Source organism: Colobus angolensis, unplaced genomic scaffold (assembly GCF_000951035.1).
Source record: "Colobus angolensis palliatus isolate OR3802 unplaced genomic scaffold, Cang.pa_1.0 Scaffold21, whole genome shotgun sequence".
Classification (NCBI taxonomy): domain Eukaryota; kingdom Metazoa; phylum Chordata; class Mammalia; order Primates; family Cercopithecidae; genus Colobus; species Colobus angolensis.
In genome coordinates this window covers 2,631,631-2,646,990 of record NW_012115266.1, presented here as the reverse complement: position 1 = coordinate 2,646,990, position 15,360 = coordinate 2,631,631, and the positions used below count along the sequence as shown (strand labels likewise).

General features: G+C 57.3%; 2 protein-coding genes across 2 annotated transcripts in view; one reads left to right on the top strand and one right to left on the bottom strand.

Annotated features, from left to right (window-relative positions):
- Positions 1 to 5,349: 5,349 nt before the first annotated feature.
- RAD9A (RAD9 homolog A (S. pombe)) lies at positions 5,350 to 12,235 on the top strand. Its single transcript, XM_011942378.1, has 11 exons — positions 5,350 to 5,476; positions 5,559 to 5,629; positions 6,053 to 6,181; positions 6,902 to 7,016; positions 7,097 to 7,196; positions 9,474 to 9,583; positions 9,670 to 9,779; positions 9,870 to 9,934; positions 10,024 to 10,161; positions 11,020 to 11,224; positions 11,302 to 12,235. Exons 1-11 carry the CDS (start codon positions 5,443 to 5,445, stop codon positions 11,395 to 11,397), a joined length of 1,173 nt encoding a protein of 390 aa, XP_011797768.1. The 5' UTR covers positions 5,350 to 5,442; the 3' UTR covers positions 11,398 to 12,235.
- The window catches only part of PPP1CA (protein phosphatase 1, catalytic subunit, alpha isozyme), a 5,391-nt gene continuing 2,046 nt past the window's right edge, over positions 12,016 to 15,360 (bottom strand). Inside the window, 7 exon segments of the mRNA XM_011942759.1 lie at positions 12,016 to 12,480; positions 12,557 to 12,691; positions 12,775 to 12,998; positions 13,338 to 13,442; positions 14,471 to 14,701; positions 14,850 to 14,985; positions 14,987 to 15,048. Of these exon segments, the coding sequence (XP_011798149.1) occupies positions 12,370 to 12,480; positions 12,557 to 12,691; positions 12,775 to 12,998; positions 13,338 to 13,442; positions 14,471 to 14,701; positions 14,850 to 14,985; positions 14,987 to 15,048 (1,004 nt within the window). The 3' untranslated portion in view covers positions 12,016 to 12,369.

The following is a 15,360-nucleotide window of genomic DNA, read 5'->3' as shown; positions in this document are numbered from 1 at the left end:
GAAGGAAGGAAGGAAGGAAGGAAGGAAGGAAGGAAGGAGGGAAGGAAGGAAGAAAGAGAGAGAGAAAGAGAAAGCTCCTGAGAGAGCATCTCACTGAATGGCCCTCATTTTATTCAGGAAAAAACTGAAGCTCAGACAAGGGCCTGACGCCATCTGAGTAGGGCTGAAGCTGCATCCAGGTCCCTGACTTTGAGCACAGACTCCAGGTCCTCGTACCTATCTCTCACCCACACACAGGGTTCCTGGTTCCTGGTTGCTCCCAGCTCCTTATCCCCCTGTGTGCCCCCTCTTCTGCACCTGAAGTGGGTTACTGGATATGCCAAATGCAGGCCTGGAAGGGATTCCTGGCCTCAGACTGGAAAGCTACCTTCCAGCCCCACAGCCCAGGGGCCAGAGGGTCGGGGGAGGTGGGACAGCTAATTATAGCTTCTCCCCCAAGTTGGGGTGGATGAGAGGCATAGGGGAGTCACGGGGCCCCTTCAGGATCACAGCATGTCAAAGTTGGAAGGGACCTCAGTGAGTACCTCCTACTCTCCCCAACCCCCACCAACACATCATACAGATGAGGAAGCAGCCGAGACAGGGAGGGATTTGCACAAACCACACAGCCGGACAGGGCACATCCTACCGCGGCTCCCGACTTCCCGCTCTAGCCTTCTTTCTGTTCTAAGCCCTTCAGAAAATTCCAATGAGTTCTGACTTTTGGCAAGGGAGCGGGAGGGTAACTGAAAAATGCTCAATACGAGTCGAAAGAGTGTATGCCGAGCGGGGGCAGTGGCTCACACCTCCCCTGGCTGATATAAAGGGCCGACATGGTTCCTGCCCTTGTGAGGCGGACACACCAGGAAGACACATGTGAAACGTATGAAAAAAAGCATATGTCTCCCTTCTCTTCTGCCTAGGGTCCTCAAGGCCATAGCACTCCCTAACTCTATAGGTGTCAGGGGCGGAAACAGGATTGTGTGAAGATTCACAGCCTCCCGTTTCCTTGCCTTCAGGGAGCTTCGGCATCTACCCTTGTTCCAGGCGGCTGCTCAGGTAATGAGTACCAGGCAGAGGTGGGAAGGCTGTGCTGGTTTACAAGTGGTGGGGGAGGGGTCCAGAGAGCAGGATGAGGCTGAGAACATGGGGACATCTGTCAAGCAGGGAGAGATGGGACTGTGGGTGGAGTGCTGGAAGCTGAGTGTTTCTTTCAGCACTGTGCTAAGAGTGACTTAGAGACAGCTCAGCTGCATTTGGCTCACGCTAATTTATTTGTTTGTTTATTTATTTTTCCATGCCCTCTGTCAACAGGAATGGTTTATAGATATTCACTCATTCATTTTTTGAGACGCAGCCTCACTCTGTCACCCAGGCTGGAGTGCAGTGGTGTGATCTTGGCTCACTGCAAACTCCACCTCCCGGGTTCTAGCGATTCTCCTGCCTCAGCCTCCTGGGTAGCTGGGACTACAGGCACGTGCCACCATGCCTGGCTGATTTTTGTGTTATTAGTAGAGATGGGGTTTCACCATGTCAGCCAGGCTGGTCTTGAACTCCTGGTCTCAGGTGATCTACCTGCCCCGGCCTTCCAAAGTGCTGGGATTACAGGCGTGAGCCATCGCACTTGGCCTTTTTTTTTTTTTCTTTGAGAAAGGGTCTGGCTCTCTTACCCAGGCTGCAGTGCAGTGGCGCTATCTCGGCTCACTGCAACCTCTACCTCCCAGGCTCAAGTGATCCACCCGCCTCCGCCTCCCAAAGTGCTGGGATTAAAGGTATGTGCCGCCGCACCCAGCTGGTTTACACATTTTAAAATGTAACATCTATTTATTCATTTACTGAGTGCCAGACCCTGTGTGAGGTACATACAGCAACAAACAAAACAGATATGGATGCTGGGCACGGTGGCTCACGCCTGTAATCCCAGCACTTTGGGAGGCTAAAGAAGGAGGACTGCCTGAGCCCAGGAGTTCAAGACCAGCCTGGACAACTGAAGGAGACCTTGTCTCTAACAAAAATATTAAAAAAAAAAATTAGCTGGCTGTAGTGGCACGCGCTGGTAGCCCTAGCTACTCGGGAGGTTGAGGTGGAAGGATCGTTTGAGCCTGGGAAGTTGAGGCTGCTGTGAACCATGATCGTGCTACTGCACTCCAGCCTGGGTGACAAAGCAAGACCCCATCTTAACAAACAAAACAAAACAGAACAAAACAAAACAAAGCCAAGGCCGGGTGCGGTGGCTCATGCCTGTAATCCCAGCACTTTGGAAGGCTGAGACGGGCAGATCAGTTAAGGTCAGGAGTTTGAGACCAGCCTGGCCAACATGGCTAAACCCCATCTCTAATAAAAATACAAAAATTAGCCAGGCGTGGTGGCACACGCCTGTATTCCCAGGTACTTGGGAGGCTGAGGCACAGTAATTGCTTGAACCCCAGAGGCAGAGATTACAGTGAGCCGAGATCATGCCACTGCACTCCAGCCTGGACGACAGAACGAGACTCTGTCTTCAGGAAAAACAAAACAAAACCAGACATGGTTCCTGCCCTTGTAAGGCAGACACACTAGTGAGGAGGACACATGTTAAATAGGAAAACACACGTATGAAATAATGTGATAAGTGCTGTGGCTAAAACAGGGCCTAGCTAGAGCGTACTGGGCTGCTGGTGGGGGCAGAAAAGACCTCACTGAGCCCTGAGGAAGAGAAGCACCACCACATTAGAAGGGGTAAGATGATGCCAAGTGGTGGGGACAGCTAAGGATGTGCTAAGATCCCCAGGTGGAAGAGGACGTGGGGGGTTCAGGGAGCCCACACGGTTGGCATGGCTGTGCAGGTGATCAAGGGGAGGCAACAGGTGCAGAAATGGGTGGGGACGGCTCCTGCAGGTTCAGGGCAGAGGTTGGATTTTATGGCGACCACTTGGAGTGTGCAAACATGGGAGAGGCATGACACAATGGACATTTTAGGAGGGTCACTTTGCTGCTGTATGGAGAGTGGCCTGGAGGGGGCAGGGTGGAGGCAGGACACCACTGAGAGCTGTTCCAGTCGTCCAGGTGAGAGGATGGTGGCCTAGGCCCTGGAGATGGAAGAGGAGGGCAAAGCTGCCACCTGTTAAGTTACCACCTGTTTGGGAGGCAGAGTGGTCAGGACTTAACTGAAAGATTGTGTAGGGGTGAGGGCGAGCATGAGGTCAAGGATGACTCCCAGCATCCTGAGCCGGATGCCCAGGGACAGGGGCACTATTTCTATGGATCCCCCGGGAAGGGGAAGGGAAGAGTAACCTCCTCCCCCAGGACTGCACGGAAAGGGCCGGGGCTGGAGACCAGGGGAGCGGAAGGAGAGGGAGAAACAAAGTGTATGCATGTATCCAAATGTCAGCTGTACTCTATGTGTACAATTATTATGTATCAATTCAACTCATTTGAAAGTGGGTCTGGAGAGCAAGGGGCACAGAGACCACAGGATCTGAGGGGCAAGGCACAGGCAGGCCCTGCGGGAACACGGGGATGCCCTGGGCCCTTCAAAGAACCACCAGAGCCTTCGTACTGTGGGGAGAGTAGGGGTCAGTGAGTTTCTCTAGGACTCCCTTACATTTTACTCACCTGGACCTGGAGGCCCAGGAGAAGGGGAAGACCTTCCAGCTGATACATCCCCACCTGGCACACAGTCTGTTTTTTGTTTTTGTTTTTGTTTTGAGACGGAGTCTCGCTTTGTCGCCAGGCTGGAGTGCAGTGGCACGATCTCGGCTTACTGCAACCTCCACCTCCCGGGTTCAAGCAATTCTCCTGCCTCAGCCTCCAGAGTAGCTGGGACTACAGACGCTCGCCAACATGCCCGGCTAATTTTTGTACTTTTAGTAGAGAGGGGATTTCACGATGTTGGCCAGAATGGTCTGGATCTCTTGACCTGGTGATCCGCCCGCCTCAGCCTCTCAAAGTGGTGGGATTACAGGCATAAGCCACCACGCCTGGCCAGTCTGAGGTCTTTTAAAAACACAGGCCCGGGCTGGGTGTGGTGGCCCATGCCTGTAATCCCAGCACTTTGGGAGGCCAAACTCCTGACCTTAGATCACTTGAGGTCAGGAGTTCAAGACTAGCCTGGCCAACATGGCGAAACCGGTCTCTACTGAAAGTACAAAAATTAGCTAGGTCTTGTGGCAGGCGCCTGTAATCCCAGCTACTTGGGAGGCTGAGGCAAGAGAATCGCTTGAACCTGGGAGGCGTGATCGTGCCACTGTACTCCAGCCTGGGCAACAGAACGCGACTCTATCTCAAAACAAACCAAAAAACCCTCCACACAAAAAAAAGACAAAACAAACAAACAAACAAAAAACCAGGCCGGGTGCAGTGGCTCACGCCACTTTGAGAGGCCAAGGCGGAAAGATATCTTGAACCCTAGAGTTGAGATGGGCCTAAGCAACATGGCAAGACTCTCTACAAAAAACAAAAAACAAAACAAACAAAAAAGCCGGGCGTGGTGGGTGTGCCTGTGGTCCCAGATACTCAGGAGACTGAGGTGGGAGGATCCCTTGAGCTCAGGAGTTCCAGGCGGCAGTGAGCCGTGTTCGCGCCACTGCACTCCAGCCTGGGTGACAAAGCAAGAATATGTCTTAGGAAAAAAAAAAAAAAAAAGGCACATAACCACGATCCACCCTCGTAAAACATTTCTAGAGCGTCCCAGCGGTGCCCCTCATCATCTGGCGGCCCCTAAGCCTCTCTGAGACTCACAGACCTACTCCCCTCTCCAGGGGGCGGAGCCCATACCGCTGAGCATTTACTCTTGTTCCTCCCTCTGCCAGGAGCACCGTTCTACCCCTTTCTGCCTGGAGAAGTTGCCGTTTTTCCTTCAAGGATCCTGGAAGCCAGAAGGAGCAGCCACCTCCCACTCCCAGCTGCTGAAAGCAAACTGCTTTGACCTCTTTCTAGCAGATTTGCTGCTGGGGATTGCTGCTGGAGTTCGAGTCTCCGGCCCAGAGTGGGTGCGATGGTCTTGCTTGCACCCTGGATCCCCCGACAGACGCCCGGGAACTCTACTCAGTGTGTGACCCCAGAGAGCTCGCACCCACACTATGACTCCGAGTCCAGCGCTCGGTCCACTGCACAGGAACCTCGCGCCCCAGAGCTGCGTCCTCTCTGCCCTTCGCGATCCGATGCGCGGCCGGCGGGACGCCCCGATCTCCAAGGGCGCGGAAGGCCGAGGCGTGCCGGGAGAGCCAGAAGCAGCTGACGGGCGCCGCGGGCCTCCCCGGTCACGTGACACTCGGGGCAACGTGTGTCGTCACGTGACGGCGGAGCCTGTGAACGTTCTTCTCACGTGACGGAGGCGCCTACGTGTGGACCAATGGGGAGGCGGGGGCGGGGCTGGCAGGGGAGGTGCGCGGGGCTGGCAGGGGAGGTGCGCGGGAAGGACCCCGGGCTCGGAGGTCGCGGAGAGTGGGGTAGTGCTGGCCGCTGGCTGGGCGCTGGGGCAGCATGAAGTGCCTGGTCACGGGCGGCAACGTGAAGGGTGAGTGCGAGTCGGCCTGGCAGCGGCGGTGCAGGAGCCGCGGAGCCGCCAGCCTAACCCCCTTCCGCTCTCCTCCCCGCAGTGCTCGGCAAGGCGGTCCACTCCCTGTCCCGCATCGGGGACGAGCTCTACCTGGAACCCTTGGAGGACGGGGTGAGGGGCTGGGGTGTGGGGGCGGGTGGGACTCCAGCCGGGAGCGGGTAACCCGGACTCGAGTCTCGCCCCCACTAGGCGGGGTGACCACTGGCGGATTTGTCGGCAGAGTTTCAGTTTCTTAGCCTAGCGCCTGTCATCTTCCCAGGCCGGTGTGTGAATTGAAAGCTGCCTTCCTGCAAGCTCCCGGGGGGGTAACGTGCCCTTAGAGAAACTCGGGGAAGGCCTGGGTGTGCGACCGCTCCTCTGCGGCAGCAGCGCCGAGGCCGACTCTGAAGGCTTCATGGGGAAGGAGGGTTTCAGCAGGTGGTGGCGGAGCGGGGGGGATGATAGGGCAAGTGTGTGAGCAGAAGCAGCCGGAGGGTCTTCTGGGTCTGTGGCTGCCCCCTGACCACGTCCCTCTCCCTGCTCTTCGTGGCCCAGCTCTCCCTCCGGACGGTGAACTCCTCCCGCTCTGCCTATGCCTGCTTTCTCTTTGCTCCGCTCTTCTTCCAGCACTACCAGGCAGCCACCCCTGGTCAGGACCTGCTGCGGTGTAAGATCCTGATGAAGGTGAGGCCCTTCCCTCAGCAGTGGCACTGCCCCACCCCAGGAATCTCCACCAGCTGTACCTCTGCCCTGGGGTACTCAGTAGATGCTAAGTGGGGAGAGAAACACGTGCAAGCCCAATCCATGCAAAACACAGGGAGGGCCTTGGTAAAAGCATCACAGCGGGGACCTGAGAGGGTGGTGACGCTCAAGTTCTTCAAGAAAGGTAAGCAGGTCTTTTGGCCGGGTGCGGTGGCTCACACCTGTAATCCTAGCACTTTGGGAGGCCGAGGCGGGTGGATCACGAGGTCAGGAGTTCGAGACTAGCCTGGCCAACATGGTGAAACCCCGTCTCTACTAAAAATACAAAAATTAGCCAGGTGTGGTGGTGGGCGCCTATAATCCCAGTTACTCGGGAGGCTGAGGCAGGAGAATTGCTTGAACCCGGGAGGCGGAGGTTGCAGTGAGCCAAGATCGCACCACTGCACTCCAGCCTGGGTGACAGAGCGAGACTCAGTCTCAGAGGAAAAAAAAAAAAAAGAGAAAGGTAAGCAGGTCTTTCAAGGCATTGCAAGCATATGGAAGAGCATGAATGAGGCCTAGAAGGATGCCAGTGTCCCGTGTGATGTGGGAGCCCTTTTCCCAGAGTTACATGCTGGGCCCATGATTGGTGTGGGCTTACATGGGACAGGAGAGCTTGTCGCAGAGATGCGGTGTTAGGCTGAGGTGTCTTATCCCATTTAGTCCTTCCTGTCTGTCTTCCGCTCACTGGCGATGCTGGAGAAGACGGTGGAAAAATGCTGCATCTCCCTGAACGGCCGGAGCAGCCGCCTGGTGGTCCAGCTGCACTGCAAGTTCGGTGAGTGGGCAGCCGGCCAGGCAAGGGGTGCCTCGGCAGGGAGGTCGGCGAGGCCCACTGAGACCCTATCGCCCATCCAGGGGTGCGGAAGACTCACAACCTGTCCTTCCAGGACTGTGAGTCCCTGCAGGCCGTCTTCGACCCAGCCTCGTGCCCCCACATGCTCCGCGCCCCAGCACGGTGAGCACACCCCTGCCCTCAGCTCAGCTCCAGGTCTCTCTCTTCCTTCTTTGGGGCCTCAAGGGTTGATTTAAGAAGGTACGTCCTTCATTTTCCCTACAGAGTTTCTGTGAACCTCAGAGACATCCCATGGCCCGCTATGTGCTCAGGTCCTTACCTGGCTCTTTAAAGGCAGACGGTGGCATGGAGGAGGGGCAGGCGCCTCCTTGCTCCATTCTCCTCACTGTTAGGAGCCTTCGTTCTCCATCCCAAAGGTCTGACTTGACTTTCTGGCTGCTCAGACCCATTCCAATTCCTCCTGTAGGGAGCAGATTTCTGTACTGCCACCAAGTACTGCCACCAAATCTCGTCTGGCTTGAGTAACTTTGAAGGTCTTCCCCTTAACCTGTGGCTCCGAGGCTCAGACCCCTTCTCCGGCCTGGGCATCCTTCCAGAGGTGTTCCCCACTCAAGGGCAGCCTCTTTTCCTGATTGCCCAGGATCGAGGAGTCCCCAAGGCCAGGGCAGGAGGCTGAAGGGGAGGTTGTGGTTCAGGAGGGCTGCCTGAGTAATCAACTATGGGTGGAGCTGTTCTGGGCAGTCCGAGCACCGGGGGCTGTCTGGGGCCAGGGAAACGGGGACTCCAGTGGAAGCAAAGGTCCCTGGCAAGAACCAGTTCAGAGAGGAGTGGGCTCTCCCCCTGTCCCACGCTAGACACTGCTTGTATTCAAGTGGCCCAAGGTCCTGCTCATTTGTCAGGGTGACTGAATGTCCCTTTGGGTCCTGACATCTGTTTCCCCAGGTTCTCTTGAGCCAGCACTGCTCAGAGCTCTTTTGGGTAGTGAGAGGGGGGCCAATTCCTTGGGCTGCATTTAGAGTTTTATTTTTATTTTTTTTTTTTTGAGATGGAGTTTCGCTCCTGTTGCCCAGGCAGTGGCACGATCTAGGCTCACCACAACCTCCGCCTCCCGATTCAAGTGATTCTCCTGCCTCAGCCTACCAAGAAGCTGGGATTGTAGGCATGCGCCACCATGCCTGGCTAATTTTTTGTATTTTTAGTAGTGATGGGGTTTCTCCATGTTGGTCAGGCTGGTCTTGAATTCCCGACCTCAGGTGATCTGCCCGCCTCAGCCTCCCAAAGTGCTGGGATTATAGGCATGAGCCACTGCGCCCTTTTGTGTGTGTGTGTGAGACGGAGTCTCGCTCTGTCAACCAGGCTGGAGTGCAGTGGCGGGATCTCGGCTCACTGCAAGCTCCGCCTCCCGGGTTCATGCCATTCTCCTGCCTCAGCCTCCCGAGCAGCTGGGACTACAGGTGCCCGCCACCACGCCTGGCTAATTTTTTGTATTTTTAGTAGATGGGGTTTCACCATGTTAGCCAGGATGGTCTCGATCTCCTGACCTCGTGATCTGCCCGCCTCAGCCTCCCAAAGTGCTGGAAGTACAGGCGTGAGCCACCGCACCTAGCCCCCAGTCTCTTTTTTTAAAAAATGAGCAGTCGTTTCTCTCATTTTGTTTGTTTTGAGACGGAGTCTTGCTCTGTCGCCCAGGCTGGAGTGCAGTGGTGCAATCTCAGCCCACTGCAATCTCCCCCTCCCAGGTGGAAGCAATTCTCCTGCCTCAGCCTCACGAGTAGCTGGGATTACAGGTATGCACCACCATGCCCGGCTAATTTTTGTATTTTTAGTAGAGATGAGGTTTCACCATGTTGGCCAAACTGGTCTCGAACTCCTGACCTCAAATGATCCACTGCTTCGGCCTCCCAAAGTGCTTGGATTGCAGGCATGAGCCACTGCACCCAGCTACTCTGTTTTTTTTTTTTAATCCTTGTGCAGGAGCCTCGCTAATCTTTTGCATGCTTCAGTTTTAGCGTATGTGCTGCTGAAGCGAGCACTCTCTGTCTCATGAATAATTTCAAATATATGTAAAAGCAGATGCAGCTCCCGTCCCCACTTGACTTGAAGCAAATTCCAGATGTGATCTCATCTGTATAGCAATGGGTATCCCTAGAGGATAAGGATTTCAGGGCTCTTCCTGAAGGCCGGGTTTGTAGGGTGGCATGAGTGCCATGTCCTGCCTCTGGGCCCTCTCCCCGCTCTGCATGGTCAGGTGCCACCTGCCAGGTTTGAGCAATCACTGCAACCGGCACCCTTCCTGCCACCTTATCTGGGCCTCGTCCACCGTGTGCTAGGCCTGCGCACATCCATGCGTGTGCATGTGTTACCCCCGCCTCAGGTCCTCTGCGAGCAAAGCCCTGGGCAGGGCCAAGCACTGGGGGTAATGCTCCGCCCTGTTCACAGGGTCTTGGGGGAGGCTGTTGTGCCCTTCCCTCCTGCGCTGGCTGAAGTGACACTGGGCATTGGCCGTGGCCGCAGGGTCATCCTGCGCAGCTACCATGAGGAGGAGGCAGGTGAGGGGGCTGGACGGGACCTGGGACAGAGCAGAGCGGCAGGTGGGAGGGGTGGGGCCCAGGTTCCTCCTATTCTTCCCCAACAGACAGCACTGCCAAAGTCATGGTGACTGAGATGTGCCTCGGAGAGGAGGATTTCCAGCAGCTGCAGGCCCAGGAAGGGGTGGCCATTACTTTCTGCCTCAAGGAGTTCCGGGTGAGGTTCCCCCTACGCACTCGCCGGTCCTGTCCTGCCTGCCCAGCTCAGCCCATCCCGGGGCCTCACCTGCTACCTCTTTCCTCCCAGGGGCTCCTGAGCTTTGCAGAGTCAGCAAACTTGAATCTTAGCATTCATTTTGATGCTCCAGGCAGGTAATTCCCAGCCTTGGGACAGGGAAGGGGTCTGGGATGCCAGGAGCTGAATGGGATGACCTAGCTTGGGACCCCCGTCCCCTGCCCAGGCCTGCCATCTTCACCATCAAGGACTCTTTGCTGGATGGCCACTTTGTCTTGGCCACACTCTCAGACACCGACTCGCACTCCCAGGACCGGGGCTCCCCAGAGCGTCACCAGCCAGTGCCTCAGCTCCAGACTCACAGGTGAGGGCACCTCCCCCAACTCCTCCTCTCCCCATGTCTGTGCTCTCCAGCCTGAGACGCAGTTCCTAGCTTCTGCACATCCCTGCGACGTGTTCTCTCTCCCGCTTCCCTCCTGTTCCTCCTCTCTCTCCATCAGGCCCCAGTCCCTACCCCTGCAACGTGTTCTCTCTCCCCCTTCCCTCCTGTTCCTCATCTCTCTCCATCAGGCCCCAATCCCTACCCCTACAGTGCTCACAGCTGCCAGCCCTGCAGACTCAGCCTTCTTGGTCAGCTGTACTCAGAGACTCCTCCCAGCCATGGAAGCATCCCCAAGGCCCTGCCGGCTTCCTTCTCTGGCTGAGGCCTCCCCTCTGAGTCTCCTCCCAGGCCAAGGAGGGAAAGGGCTGCTGGGAGGCAGGAGCTGCCTGGGCTGGGGGAAGCAGGTGGCTGGAAGAGCAGGTGGGCTGGGGAGGATGGCCCAGTGCACTTTCAGCACAGGAAGCTGGGGCTGGCCCCCAGCCCAGCCTGTCCCCGGGCTCCTGTGCTCTCCAGCTCCTGTCCCCTGGGCAGGCGGGGGCTTGGGCCCCATGTGGCCCAGTTCACAGGACTTGCTGCTCCTCTCCCCTAGCTGAGCTAAAGGAGCCCCCAGGATGCCTTCCTCAGGCCCCTACCTGAATTCTGATCAGAGATTCCTGGCCCACCCCCTCCAGGAAGCCACCACTTAACCCCTGCATCCTCTCCTCTCCAGCCAAATCAGGAAGTCATAAAACCAAGAGATCTTCAGTGGTCAGGGGGCCCCAGAGCTCCCTTGGAGCCCTCTAAGGTGGGGCCCTGCCTCTGCTCCCCCTTTCCTCCCTGATACTCCGATTCTGCCTGCAGCCTACCCCACCCAGACGACTTTGCCAATGACGACATTGACTCTTACATGATCGCCATGGAAACCACTATAGGCAATGAGGGCTCGCGGGTGCTGCCCTCCATTTCCCTTTCACCTGGTCCCCAGCCCCCCGAGAGCCCCGGCCTCCACTCCGAGGAAGATGAGGCTGAGCCCAGTACAGTGCCTGGGACTCCCCCACCCAAGAAGGTAGGGACTGGAGGTGGAGGCAGGGGCGGGAGGTGGGGAAGGGAGCAGCCTCCAGAACTCACTTGTTCTCTTTCCAGTTCCGCTCACTGTTCTTCGGCTCCATCCTGGCGCCTGTACGCTCCCCCCAGGGCCCTAGCCCTGTGCTGGCTGAAGACAGTGAGGGAGAGGGCTGAACCAAGAACCTGAAGTCTGTACCCAGAGGCCTTGGACTAGATGAGACCCCAGCCAGTGGAAGAGCTGGGTCTCAGCCTTGGGGATCAGAAAGGTGGGCTTGCTGGAGCTGAGCTGTTTCACTACCTCTCGCAGGCCCCAGCTGGCTGTCACTGTAAAGCTGTCCCACAGCAGTCGGGCCTGGGCCCTGTTATCTCCCCACAACCCCCAATCATGACTTTCCAGACCTGGCCCTGAACTACTGACGTTCCTACCTCTTATTTCCCATTGAGTCTCAGGCTATACTCCAGCTGGCCAAGGCTGGAAACCTGTCTCCCTCAGGCTCACCTTCCTAAGGAAAATGTCACAGCAGGTGCTGCTGGCCCCTGGTGATCCAGCTTCTCTGCCAATCATGACCTGTTCCTTCCTTAAGTCCTGGGCATGCATCTGGGACCCCCGTGGAGCTGACAGTTTTTCTTGCTTTCCTGATACTCTTTGGCGCTGACTTGGAATTCTAAGAGCCTTGGACCTGCGTGTGTGGCTAGGGTTGCCCTTGCTGGGGCCTGGTGCCCAGCCTCCCAAGTAGCTCTGCGCAGAAGAGCTGCCAGGCAGTGTCTTAGATGTGAGACGGAGGCCATGGCGAGAATCCAGCTTTGACCTTTATTCAAGAGACCAGATGGGTTGCCCCAGGATCCGGCTGCCAGCCCTGAGGCCAAGCACGGCTGGAGACCCACGACCTGGCCTGCCGTTGCCCTGAGCTGCAGCCTCAGCCCCAGGATCCTGCTCACAGCCACTGCTGATGCAGACAGGAAGCAGCCCTGGGGGATTGGACGCTGCTATTGATTCATTAAAAAAAAAAAAAGAAAAATACACCAAGGCTCCATGTTCCCCGTGACAGGTGGGCCTGAGGGGCCGGGGTGACCCCCCCCCAGCATGGCAGCATGATTTCTGTACAATCCATCCATCATCTGGGGCACAGGCGCGGGGCGCAGGGGCTATTTCTTGGCTTTGGCGGAATTGCGGGGTGGGGTGATGGGCCGGCCTCCAGGGTTCAGGCCACTGAACTGCCCGTACTTCCCCTTGTTCTTGTCGGCGGGCTTAAGGATCTAAAAGAGACAGGGTTGCTCAGGCTCATGGGGCTGAGCCACGAGGCCTAGTAGCTCCTTTCTTCCCCACACTCACCTGGAAGGAGCACATGAGGGTCTCGTCCACGCTCATCATGGCGCCAGCATTGTCAAACTCGCCACAGTAGTTGGGAGCTGAGAAAAGCGTCACCAGCTGCCGCTTGGCAAAGAACTCATAGCCATCTTCTACCACCTGGGCGAGGATCGAAGCAGTCAGTCCCAAGCGCGGGCAAGGCCCTCCCCTTCCCCCGCCACAGACGGGAGCCGCCAGCCCACCTGGTGTGCTCGGCAGATGAGGTCCAAGTCGTGCTTGTGGAGGAACTTGGCCACCACCTCGGCTCCAAAGGTAAAAGAGACGCCACGGTCGTTCTCACCCCAGCCCTGCACGTCCTTGTCAGGGTCAGACCACAGGAGGTCACACAGCAGGCCCTGGTCAGGCACATCTGTGGGCCGCATGATCCGCCGAATCTGCTCCATGGACTGCAGGTCCGGAGAGAGGCCTGGAGGGCCAGGGGAAGGTCACTTCCTCAAACAAGGACATCCTTCCTCCAGGAAGCCTTGGCCAGTGAGCCTCACCTTTTCCACCACCCTCCTGGTCCCTCCACTGATCTCCTGGGTGCCTAGGCAGGCAGAAGTCATCCCCTTCCCCTCAGCTTTTTCAAGTTCCCAAACAGGCACAAAGGCGTCCCTGCCCTCAGGAGCACAGAGCTCCTGGGAGAAAGACAAGCCCACCCCACGTAGGACGCACGTGAAGGAAGCGAGTGCAGCCCGGCACAGCGGGGTACGCAGACACTTCCTGAAAGGAGTGACTTCCCAGAGGAGAACTAAGGAGAGCTCACCTCCGTGGCAGCAAAAGATCTTTTCGTCCACTATGGCCGCGATGGGCAGGCAGTTGAAGCAGTCAGTGAACGTTTTCCACAGTTTGATGTTGTAGCGTCTCTTGCCTGCCCAGAGGGAGGTGGCTGTGAGGGGCCTGCCTGCTCCACCCTCAGCTGGGGTCCCTGGGCTACTCAGCCGCAGCTGGGAGAGAGTCAGGCACCAATGCAAACCACCCCCCACCCCTGTCACCTGTCAGCCTTCCAGGAGCAATTCTAGTTACTTTTTATTTTAATCTGTAATTTAAACAAACAGGATTTGGGCAGGGCATGGTGGCTAACACCTGTAATCCCAGCACTTTGGGAGGCCGAAGCGGGCGGATCACCTGAGGTCAGAAGTTCAAGACCAGCCTGACCAACATGGAGAAACCCTGTCTCTACTAAAATACAAAAAAATTAGCCAGGCGTGGTGTTGTGCGCCTGTAATCCCAGCTACTCGGGAGGCTGAGGCAGGAGAATCGCTTGAACCCGGGAGATGGGAGGTTGTGGTGAACTGAGATCACACCACTGCACTCCAGCCTGGGCAACAAGAGCGAAACTCCGTCTCAAAAAAGTAAAGACACGGAGTCTTGCTCAGTCACCCAGGCTGGAGTGCAGCGGCAAGATCATAGCTCACTGTAACTTGGAGCTTCTGGGTCCAAGTGATCTTCCCACCTCAGCCTCCCGCCAGAAGTAATTCTAAAGCACCCGAGTCCGCTGGAAACTGAGTTCCAATCTGGACCAGCCTCAGGGTTGGCACTCGTTGCACGCCCCGGCCCATGAGCCGGGCCAAGTACAGGTCTGGTTTATCTCAGCTTCTGGACAGCAGAGCTCATCTGCAAACATCCTAAATGCTTAGTAGCAAATGTAGGGGGAACGTCACCAGGCAGGGCCCTGGGGGAAGGCACTAGAATACGGGCAGTCCTTCAGTCAGCAACCATTCCCCAGACCCCATGCCAGGAGGCGCAGGGCAGGCACAAGAACGGACCTGGGCCCTGCCTTCGTGAAGCGCACAGTCTAGCAAGTGTCTGTCAGATATCAGGCCAATGTGAAGGTCCCATTGAATGGCAAGGAGTGTGGTCAGGACCCGGGCAGCCCCAGACGCTCAGACCACTCACACTCATCGTAGAAACCGTAGATGCGGTTGATGCTGGCGCACTCGTGGTTCCCACGGAGCAGGAAGAAGTTCTCGGGGTACTTGATCTTATAGGCCAGCAGCAGGCAGATGGTCTCCAAGGACTGCTTGCCCCTGTCCACATAGTCCCCCAGAAAGAGGTAGTTGCTCTCCGGAGGGAAACCGCCATACTCAAATAGTCGCAGAAGGTCGTAGTACTGGCCGTGTATATCACCTGTGACCCAGGGAACCGGGTAAGCTAGGTGCAGGGTCTAGACCTGAACCCAGGGCCAGGACTGGGCTCAAGGGAGGAGGACTCCAGGAACTCTGTGGGGGCCAGTGCCACTTTTAGGAAGGCAAGGGGACCTGGGTCGGGGGCTCACCGCAGATCTTGAGGGGTGCCTCCAGCTCCAGAAGAATGGGCTGGCTCAGGAAAATCTCCCGGGATTTCAGGCACAGACCGCGGATCTCGTTCTCTGTCAGCTGTACATTCTTGCCAGGCCGCGAGCCCTGCACTGGGGGCGCAATGGGGTGTCAAGACCCTGGACCCTGACAGAAGGAGGGTGGGCGACACGGGTGGCCCTATGGATACCTCCGGGGGCGCCTAGGCCTCCTCGGCCGCTCCTTACCCACAGGCAGCTGTTGCTGCTGAGCCTCCCGGGACCTCGGCCTCAAGCCTCCCAAGGGAAGCCCCCAACTACCCTCAGCGCCTCGGGAGGCGACTGTCGTGCGCAGGGAGCTGCCACCCAAAAACCTCACAGCGCAGGACCCCTTCCTGGACCGGGCTTCCCGGGTTTCTCCCTCGCCTCAAGAACCCAGGCAACCCGTGCGCCCCCGGCCCAGGAGAGGGGGCTGCTCCGCGCGTCGGAGCGGGCCCCGGACCTCTCAGGCGCG

What these genes read in the sequence shown, in the direction of transcription:
- RAD9A (XM_011942378.1), top strand. Translation starts at nt 5,443, where the DNA reads ATGAAGTGCCTGGTCACGGGCGGCAACGTGAAGG. An exon ending in CACGGGCGGCAACGTGAAGG is followed by an intron (nt 5,477 to 5,558) that starts GTGAGTGCGAGT and finishes TCCTCCCCGCAG; the next exon opens with TGCTCGGCAAGGCGGTCCAC. An exon ending in GGACTCCCCCACCCAAGAAG is followed by an intron (nt 11,225 to 11,301) that starts GTAGGGACTGGA and finishes TTCTCTTTCCAG; the next exon opens with TTCCGCTCACTGTTCTTCGG.